At 62.9% G+C, this 10,059-nt stretch overlaps 1 protein-coding gene across 1 annotated transcript; it reads right to left on the bottom strand.

Annotated features, from left to right (window-relative positions):
* Nucleotides 1-4,879: 4,879 nt before the first annotated feature.
* Nucleotides 4,880-10,053, bottom strand: LSM7 (LSM7 homolog, U6 small nuclear RNA and mRNA degradation associated). The gene is made up of 4 exons (XM_036100995.2): nucleotides 10,005-10,053; nucleotides 9,831-9,921; nucleotides 6,457-6,528; nucleotides 4,880-5,155 (listed from the first exon to the last, which is right to left on the bottom strand). The coding sequence occupies exons 1-4, from the start codon at nucleotides 10,008-10,010 to the stop codon at nucleotides 5,013-5,015; spliced, it is 312 nt and encodes a 103-aa protein (XP_035956888.1). The 5' UTR covers nucleotides 10,011-10,053; the 3' UTR covers nucleotides 4,880-5,012.
* Between the last annotated feature and the right edge of the window lie 6 nt (nucleotides 10,054-10,059).

Genomic DNA, 10,059 nt, shown 5'->3' with positions numbered 1-10,059 from the left:
GGACATGTCCTGGACTCGAAGCAGGGGCCTCCTTGTCCTCCGCGCCTGCGCTGCCATCTGCAAGGAAAAGGGACTTTACGGCCAAGAGCTCCCCCTGCCCCACCCCCCGGAGGCCACGATCTCCTGCGAGCGGAGCCCACAGAAGTAGGGGACACATCATTGTCCCCGCGCTGTGCACGGAGGAGGTGGAGGGAGGCCTCCAGGTCCCTGGGGCGGCTGCTAAACCCAGCCCCGACGCCTCCCCCTGGGGGCGCCGTGTTCTCCCGGCTCCCAGGCCTTTCACGCTGCACCCTCTCCCTGGCCCCTTCCTGGCCACACTCCCCGTTCTGATGTCTGCACCCCGTATCCTCAGGTTCCTGACAAAACGCATCTCCCCTCGCCTCAGCCAGGTAAACCTCCAGCTGGTGGTGGACGGCAACCCCGAAGGACACCCCGAAACACGGCCCACACCCACGACGTCTGCTGCTCCCCACTGTCCCTCCAGGGCTCCGAAAACCTGGATGGTGGGGACCTCTGGACCCCCATGCAGGCCAGTGTCCCACCTCGGTGGGAGGTCGTCACGGAAGACGGACCGTCGCCCGGTCCTTGAGGGGAGCGTCAGAGGAGGTGGCCAGGTAGGTTCTAAGAGGACGCCCAGAGGCCAGCCAAGGGGGGACCAGAGGCCGGTCCTGACAGCACCCCACAGGAAGCCGGGTCAAACCAGACAGGCCCAAGACCGAGGAGGCCCTGACCCAGTAAGGGAGAAAAGATGCAAAACCTGCCCCCAAAATCCCCTCCCCGAGTCACAAATATCCCCGCCTCGTTCGCGGTTTGGTCCTAGACAGACCCACACCCCCACTGTCCCTGGAGACCCCCACTCTCATGGCTGCGGAGCACGCTCGCTTTCCTAAACTCCCAGTGGCTCGGCTCAAACACTGTGTTTGTCCTTGAATATTTCTCTCGAGGAGACCAGGAGCCTCCGGCGACACCTTTTGGACGGGCCAGGTCGAGGCCTCAGGACCCAGGGTCTCCCCAGTGCACCGGGCCACAGTTCCTAGGCTAATGGGGGAGGCAGTGGGGGGACTGTTCCTGCAGGCGGTGTGGCTCTGGGGGGGCTTGGTGCTGGGAGCAGCCGGTCCGGGGGGCCCACCCCGAGCTCAAACCACAACCCCGAGGATGTGAGGACCGGCCCCCTCCGCCTGCAAACTCACCCCACGTGCAAAAGGCCCTTACATCCGGGTCCTCGACTGAGCCCTCTCCGGGTTCACGGGCCAGGAGACCTGGACACCAGCCGCACTGGACGCCCGGGGGGCTCCGGGCTCCGCAGCAGACGGCCCCATGCTACTCGGCAGCATCCGGGTCCTTTTGCTGGTGCTTGGGGGTCGAAGGGAGGTCTCCCCTGGCTGTTGGCAGCAGAAAGGCACCTGCAGCATGAGAATGAGGGGACCAGCTCCCTCCGCACTCCTGCGGCCAGGGCGGGTGGGGCAGTGGTTACCCTCTTTCCCTGTGCGCCCCCCCGGCCCCCGACATGCGTGTCACCCGTCCCGCTTGGGCCTCCGTGACAGGCCTCGGCGGCGTTAGAGCACAGAACGGGTCGGGGAGAGGGTGCTGGAGGCAGCCCACCACGGGGGCCTCAGCGTCCTCCTCGGGAAGCGGGGTCATGACAGCGTTTGGGGGAGGCCCGCGCCAACCAGGAGGCGTGCGTTGGCCCATCCGCTGCCAGAGCTGTTGCACCAGGCAGCTGGGGCGGGGCTGACCGTGAGCAACGTCAGGATCCTGTCCACCTTCGGAAGCCTCCAGAATCTGCCGTGGGGCGGTGTCCTGGGGACCTCCAGCTGCTCTGGGCTCCCGCCGGGGCCTGGCCCTCCCTCCGCGTGGGCTGGGGCCGCCGACACCGTCTCCCAGAGCGGGGCCTCGGCCGACAACACCCGAGCCTCTCGGCCAGCACCCGGAAGCCGTGGGCCGTGGTGACCGTGTGCACGTGGAGCAGGGCCAGCCCCTGGTCCGGCGGCCGCAGCGCCCGCCCCGTGTGCCGAGGCCGGTGCAGGCTGCGGCCCGGGAGCTCAAAGGGCGGGATCCGGGCAGGGGTGAGGGGAAGACCTCCCCGGGGCATGACGCCAGCTGGCCGGCTGGCTGGCTGGGCGGGCAGGCAGCTGGGGATTTACACCCGGGCCAGGAGGGCGGGAGGATGGGATCCAGTGTCACCTGCCAGGCTGTCTTGCCCTCATTCCGTCCCCCCGCCACTCTGCCTCTGCTGTCTCCTCACGTCTCCCCCTGCGTCTCCCCGTTCCTGGCCTTCTCTTCCCCAGGCTCCTTGTGAAATATTAAAATTTCAATATAATATTAAATATTCAATCTCTCCTTGTGAGACGTTAAAACATTAACAAGAGGCTAATACCCCCCTCAAGCACCATCTTCGCTTCCAGGTCAGCACGATCCTTCCAGACCTTTCTCTATACATTTAAAAGCACAGAGACACGAGGCCTTCTTAACCACTATCGTCTTGAGTAAATGGGGTCAGAGCACAGGAATCGGTGTGCGCAGCTCTGGTCACCGTCAGCGAGTCTCGGAGGCCTGTCACCGCGTCACCAACACCCCCAAGCTCAGTGGCATCCGACTGCTTTTCCTCATGACTGTGGTTGGCTGCAAGTTCTTCTGCTGCCGTCACCTGGGCTGACTCGGGGGGCCTCCCACCCCTGCAGGGGCGCCTGGGCCGGGAGTGTGAGACCCTCACAGGGCCGCGGTGGGCGGTGCTGGCCGTCGGCCTGCGGTCAGGTCAGCAGGCCCAGCTTCCTTCCATTGTGGTGCACGTCGCGGGGGGGGAGGTGGACGCTGCAAGGCTCCTTCCACCATATCCCGATCCTCAAAGCAAGTGCCGGGGTTCTGAGGGGTGCAGACTCCCCCTCTTGCTGGGGAGAATGTGTGGCTCCATTTCATCAACCCCCGCGTGGAGAGATCCTCTTTGCACAAAGTCGCTTCTCACTTGGTCGGAGGAAACTGAGTTTATGTTGCAGATCCCCTGGTAATGGGCAGCTAGGTTTTTTCCAGTCTTTTACAAACCAGGTCAAACGGACTCTCTAGGGCAGATGCGGTTAAGTGGGATAGGCCCATTTTATCCCCCTTTCTGGGGAGTTCTGCCTGAGCCCCCAGGGCCGAGGTCTCCCTCTTTTGAGGGCCCCAGAGCATTCTGTTCTCATTTTCAGACGTGAACACGAAGCTTTGTGCTCTTTACCAACTCCCCACACGGCTGTGACCCAGCGCCTGGCCTCAGAGTCACTATGTGATGTTTTTCCTTGAACTTGAGAAGGAGTGGGACCTCGGAGAGGTGGGGACACGTCCTCTAAGCCACGCAGCCACGGAGGGAGGAGACTTGAGCCCCACACTTCGTGGCTGCAGGGGGCAGCTTTTGCCCTCACCCGCTTGCTGAGGGGATGGGGAGGACGGGAGCAGTCCAGAGCTCAGGGGTGCACAACGGTGGGGCAGGGGGCTACCAGGGCCAAGCCTCACTTGGTCTGCAAGAGAAGCTAGGGACTGGAAGCCAGGCTGCCCTATTTTGGCCCCTGGCTGCCCCCGGGACTCTAATGAGGTCTCATTGGCCTCTAAGATCTTGCTGCACGCCCCCCCACCTTGGGGTCAAGCCTTCTGGGCCAACTCAGTAGTGACCCCAAGGTCTCGGCATCAGGCTTTGTGCCTTGGCCTCAGACCGGGCAGGCTCAGTGTGTGAGCGAGCAGACGCCCCAGTGCCCGGGGGCTCGGCCGCTCCCCCACATGGCCTCCCTGGCCAAGTCCAGACCCCCGACTGTCAAATGGGCACCAGGGACTGGGTGCTGATTCTAGGTCACAGCCTTCCCCGAGGGCTGCCGCCTGCAGCTAGCCCCGTGGCTGTCCCCTCCTCCCCACCCGCCCAGCTGCTGAGGATTTGGCTCCGGGATGAGGCCTCTGATAAGGGAGCTGGTGGAGGCAGGGCCGGGCGGCAGGGAAAGCAGGACAGGGGGATGAGGAGTGTGCATAGGGCTTGGCCACGTGGCTGATAATGAATTCCCAGCCCCAGCAGCGAACGCTGCCCACAGCCACAAACCCAGATCCCCATGATGAGCTGGAAGCCGGCTGGCTTCAGTTTCTTTGCGTGGCAATGCCCGGCAGATAGCACACGCACCCACCTGGCCCCCATTCTGAGCCCTGGTCCCGCCTGCTGCCGGCCTCTGGCATGTCCCCCACTGGCAGTGAAGGGGTTAGGGGCCACAGATCCTCTCCGCCCTCCCGGGTGACAAATCAGGCAGATAAGCCTGCTCCCGTGGGGAGTCCCGTGGGGGTCGTGGGGGTCCTAACAAGTACGTGGAGTTTAGAGAACAAAGGTCAGGGAAAACCTTTTCTGACCAGTTTGAGGACAGGACACGGACGGGCACCCTGAGGATGGTCTGCAGACAGCCAGGGAGGGCGGGGGCTGCAGGACCCTCAGGGGGCCGCTGGGGTGGGACTGAGGGGAGGAGAGAAGCCGCAGGGCCCAGCCCAGATGAAGATCTGGCTGCTTTGTTCTTGTGTGGACCCAGGAGGTCCTGGTTTTAGGGGAGCCTGCTGGCTAGCGTCACGGGCACTGAAAGGACAAAGCAGAAGCAGGAACGGGCCGCTGGGGCCTTCCTGCTGACGCGTGTGGCCCGTCTACCCTCCCAGAATCACAGGCTGGCCTGGGGGGGGTCCACACCTGCCACGGGGCTCCAGCCTCACCCTCCCTGTGCCCTGGCGCAGACAGCCCGGGCCCCAGGCATCTCTGAGCACCCCCAGGTCCCAGCACACGCCGTGGCTGGCCCTTGACAAACTCTGGCGGGCCAAACCCAATCCCTGGGAGCAGGTTCTGCCAGAAAACCAAGGCTAAAAGCAGGATTCTGGGGCTCCAGGACACTTGAGGTTTGCAGTTTTATTAAGAAAACAAAACAACCTATATAAAAAGGAGAGTTCCGTTCCTGCGGTGGCACGTGATGCGGGGGAGGGCAGCTCCGAGTCCTCCGGCGGCCAAGGCCCGAGCCTCCGCGCCGCTAGGCATCCTGCTGCTGGATGAAGGGGTTGGGGATGGCCTCCATGCCGTCCTGCGGGCAGATGAGCACCACGGAGGTGCCCCTGCACACCACCAGGCCCAGCTGACGCGTGTCCTCCGTGAGCTTGTACTGGTCGTCGGGGTCTGCGGAGCAAGAGGGAGGGGCGGGAGTGAGACGGCCCCCAGGTGGCTCCCAGACCCGAGGGGACACGGCGTGCCGACGTGGTGGGGAGGGCGTGTGGCTCTAAGGACCCAAATCAAAGGGCACTGCTGGCTTGGGTGACAGGCCAAGGGCCTCGCCCTACTCCCAAAGCCCAGACATGGGGCCCTTGTCTCTGAGGCGACCCACGGACCACGGGGGCCAGGAGGAGCTCTGGCGACAGCGGTCCACGCGTGCCCTTCTTCTACAAGGAAAGCACGGCGTGGGGGATGCTGGGGCCTGACGCTAACTGGGGACCCTGGCACCTGAGCCAGCAGAGCTCCTGAGACCACGTTAGGATGAGCAGCTGGAAGAAAAATCAGTCTGGGACTCCCAGCTCCTGCAAAAATCTCAAAGCCCCGTGGGGCAGGTCCACTGGCGGTTAAGGGTGGGATGAGAGGCCCCCATGGAAGTGACGGAGGCTGAAAACCTTGACCACTTTTGCAGTATGCTGGGGGGAGGCCAGGCGGTCCCGCGCGCCAGAGACCAGGTCTGGGGCACGAGATCGTGCAGAGTAACCCTGTCCTGGGCCTGACCCCTCCCGGAACCCACGAGGGGGCTGTTCTGGGGCTGAGACAAGATGGCACAGACCCTACCACAGGTGAGGCTGCCCTGGGAGGAGCAGGCTCCCGGGGCCACGTGGCCTGGCGTGCACTGAAACGCCCGGCTTGATTCCACTTCTGGGGTTTCCCCTATGGGCCCATGTGGTGGGGCTGTCCTTGCACAAAGGAAGAAATCATCTGGCCAAGGGGGCCGGGCTGGGATCCCAGCATGGGTGGCCAAGCAGGGCGTCTGGGCGGACCCAGACAGGAGAGAAGAAACTGAGGGCAAAGCAAGAGGCCTGGCGGCACTGGCCATTCAGCCGTGACCATGCTTCCCCCACCAAGAGACCTCTTTGGTGGCCCTGTGAATTTGTCACCAGAGTAACACAGAGAGTCCCCGAAAGCCAGGACCCTGCCTCCCTCCCAGGTCTGGGTGTCCCCTGAATGCCTCAGGCAGACTGAGCTGCAGATCGTGTCGGCAGATGGGCAGGCGCCGGCCCGACCATTGTACGTTGCTGCGCAGGCTCTGGGGACTTGGGGTGACAGGGTTAGCAGCAGAGGGTCCACACGGGGACAGCAGGAGACGAGGGAGACCAGCTATCTGGTTCACAAGCACCGTGTCCATCACACAGGGGCAGCTCGGTGGGTCTGAGGCAGGAAAAAAGGCCCAGCAAGGAGCTCCCGAGCCCCACGGCCGTGCTCACCTCTCATGTACTCCACGGTGCCGTCAAGCACGAGATTGAGCAGGGGGTCGAACCCTTTCAGGATGCCGCTGGCTTGGAGGGACCACCGAGGAGAGAAACGGAAAGGCGTTAGATAAGCGGCTGTTCTGGGGACAGGTGCACAGAGACGGGCTCAGCCCCAGAAGGTGCAGATGTGGGGAGCAGCCTCTGCAGGGACGGGAGAGAAGGGGCACCGGGGGGAAGTGAGGGAGGGGCTCCAGGAGGGGAGCCATGAGGACGACCCCAAACCACCCCTACCACAACGTGGTCGCAAACATCCTGCAAAGGGCCAGCTGGTGCACGTTTCAACTGTGCGGGCCCCGTGGTCTCCACAGCAACTACTCCGCGCTGCCTTCCTGGGGCGAGGCAGCCGGAGGACACGGAGACACTCAGGTGAGGCTGCGCCACGATAAAACTTTACTTACGGGTACAGAAACGTGCAATAATCGTCTCATTTTTTCAAATATTTAGAATTGTTAAAAACCGTGCCCAGCTCACGAGCCATGGCATACGCCCACATGGAAAGGAGCGGAGCACCGACCGGCGCCGCCGTGTGATGCGCCCTGAAAGCAGCCCCCCAGCTGCTCAGGCCTCCCCGTCCCAGGCACAGCTGGCGGAAGCAGGCGTCCCCCCGACTCACTGCAGCTGTAGGGTCTGCACCGAGAACGGGGCTGGACGTGACCGGCAGCCCCACTGGTGTAGGGTGCGGTCTGCAAACTATGGCCCGTGGGCCAAAACCAGCAGAGGCACTTCTCTGAGTGGCTTGGCCGGCTCACAGCCGCCGTCACTTGCTGACGCGCGGTCTGTGGCTGTTTTCCTGCTCCAGGGGCAGACGTGACAGCTGCAACAGAGACGGTTTGGCCGACAAAGCTGAAAACACCCCGTCTGGCCCTTTGGGAAAACGTCTGCCAGCCTGACTTGCTGGGTTGGAGCCCCTGGCTCTGTGGCTTCCTCTCTCCCTGTTTGCATCCGTCCCCCGCCCCACAAAACAAAGGTCACGAGGACACCCGATGGGGTTGCGAGCAGTGGGCACCTGTGGGTCTGTCCTCCCCAGTGGGGCGCGCGCCAATGTCCCCCACCCCAGTGACCACCTGTGGGAGGGGACCTGTGAATATGATGGGACGTCATTCCTGTAAGTGGGTTATAGGACGAGGAAGACGAAGGAATCTGCAGATGTGATTAAGGTCCCAGAACCAGCGCACTTTCAGCTCCCCTAAAGAGAGACTATGCTCGGTGGGCCTGACCTGATCAGATAAGCTGTTAAGGGAATAGGAATTTTGTAAAAGAAGAAACTGGAAGCATGGGAAGGATTTTCCTGCTGGCCCCGAGGGAGCAAACTGCCATGCTGGGGACAGGCTGGCAGGCAGCCTCTAAGAGCGGCGAGTCCCTGGACACCTGCAGCAGGACACGGGGACCCCAGTCCTACAGCCACAGGGAACTGAACTCTGCCAACAACCAGCAGGGCGGGAGGAAGGCCCTGGGCCTGAGACAACAGCCTCCTAGACACTCCTTTACTGCAACCTGTGAGACCTGGAGCCCCAGACACCCAGACTCCTTCCTTACAGACGCCACAAGACAGTAAATTCGTGTTGTTCAAGCTGCTAAAGTGGCGGCAACTTGCTCTGCGGCATAGAAAGCCCACACGAGCACCCTGAGGAGCAAGAGCTGCGTCTCGTTCTCGTGTCCGAGAGCCGGCGCAGTGCAGACAGGGCAGACATTCGTTCAGGTTTGAATTCACTGCTGCCAGCTACCTACACTTGCGGGCACCACACTCTTAACCACACCGGCGCCACCCAATCACCCGCAGCTCAGAATCGCTGTCTCAGGAAACACACTGAAGACCAAAGAGGCAGCTGAAGAAATGAAATGTTGCTCGAGGGCTTGCTGGTGTCGGGAACCATGCTAAGCAAGCCTCCACCCCTGTAGCCCTCATGGCCCGGTGAGGTAGGCGGAGTGAGGAAATGAAGACACGGAGCCCTACGGAAGGTAAGCTGCCCGAAGTCCCACAGGCAGTGTGCCGAAGAGCTGGGGCTCTGACCCCAGAGCCTAGGCTGAGGGCAGCCGCCATGCCCAGGCCACGCTGCCTAGAAGCATGAGCAACACCGGGCCTCGTTCCTGCCCTCTCCTCACCACGTTTCAGGGGAGGATGCAGGGTTCAGTGTCCTGTTTACCTGCGTAAAACGGGGAACCATGACAGACGGTCCTAGGAGCTTACACCAAAGGGGCGTGGCCCACGGTGGCGGGTCGGGGAAGGCTTCCCAGAGCAAGAACCTTGAGCTGAGCGCAGGAAAATGACTCTGGAGCTAACCTTAGACCCCAGACGGAGTCCCCTGTGCCAAGCCCATGCTACCACACCAACACTGAAGACCTAGCCTAACTGCAGCTGCGGCTCTCCCAGAAACGCAATCTCAACCAATCCATGTGGAATTTCCGGGCAGGCCCTAGAGGGCTGATCTTCCCGATACACCTCCACCATCCCCCACGGAGGGTGACCATGCCGGGAACAATCCACTCTGCCTGTTCCTGCAGCCTCCTGCCTATAAAAACCTCCCATTCCGTGCGGCTCCGGGAGCTCCCTTCCGTCCACACGGGATGCTGCCTGACTCGGGATTAGCTGCAAAAGCCAACAAGGTCTATAAAACTCACGCCGTTTTCTACTTCAACACCGGTGACGAGTCAGAGCTGGTACGAGCACTGAGCAGGTCCCTCACAGCCCTGTGGTAGCTGAGGGCTCCACGCGCTCCTCAGAGACACACAAGGCTGTCCTTTCCCCTCCGACGGCGCGGAGCCCGGAGGGGCTGAACCGCGCACGAGGAGAGCCCGTCTGTGTTTAACAGGTGCGTCTGGTCCACACTTAAGAGATGACTGTAGCGGCAGTGGTCTCAACCGCGGAGAGGCCCGGCGGGTTGTCAGGACTCAGGGATGCTCCTGGCATCTAGGGGCATGCAGGTTGCTGCTCAGCAGCCCAAGCGCCCCGGACAGCCCTGGCAACCGAGAACTATCTGGCCCCCAAGTCACGAGTGCGGAGCCCAAGGAGCCCGGGTGTAGGGGCATCAGTGCCCAGCTGGGACAGCTGTCCGGGACGGACTCGGAGAGAGGAGCGCGCAGCAGGCAAGTCGGGAATCCCAGCCCCGGCTGCACCAAGTGGCTCGGGGTTGCTCGGACCCCTTCCCGTGCCTCGGTTTCCCCGCGTGCGGAACGCGAGGCACAGCTCCGAACCCCTCGGCGGAGTTAGGGGGCTGGCTCGAGTTCCCCGAGCAAAGCGCTCAAGGCGGCGCCCAGGCATCCGCCACCATCCTCTCCTCCGCCGTCGCTCACCCTAAACCGTTTACGGGGTGCGGGCAGCGGGGTCTCACCTTCGCGGCCTCCCTGAAACTTCACCCGAATCGTCTTGTCGATGTACTTAGACAAGTCCAAGATGCTCTCTTTTTTCTTCTTCTCTTTGTCCTGCAGGGGAAGCAGAGCGCGTGAGGCGTAGAGCGCGCCCGGGTCCCACGCCGCCCGCCCTGCCGGCCCCGCCGCGCGCTCACCGCCATCTTGCCGCACCGCGCCGCTCTGCGCAGGCGCCGCCGCGCGCCCTTTGAC

This window comes from Halichoerus grypus, chromosome 1, assembly GCF_964656455.1.
Source record: "Halichoerus grypus chromosome 1, mHalGry1.hap1.1, whole genome shotgun sequence".
NCBI lineage: Eukaryota > Metazoa > Chordata > Mammalia > Carnivora > Phocidae > Halichoerus > Halichoerus grypus.
The sequence above is the reverse complement of the archived record's forward strand: the minus strand, read 5'-3'. Positions and strand labels throughout refer to the sequence as shown.

What these genes read in the sequence shown, in the direction of transcription:
- LSM7 (XM_036100995.2), bottom strand. An exon ending in GTTTCAGGGAGGCCGCGAAG is followed by an intron (nt 6,529 to 9,830) that starts GTGAGACCCCGC and finishes GGTCCCTCCAAG; the next exon opens with CCAGCGGCATCCTGAAAGGG. An exon ending in CACCGTGGAGTACATGAGAG is followed by an intron (nt 5,156 to 6,456) that starts GTGAGCACGGCC and finishes CTTGCTCCGCAG; the next exon opens with ACCCCGACGACCAGTACAAG.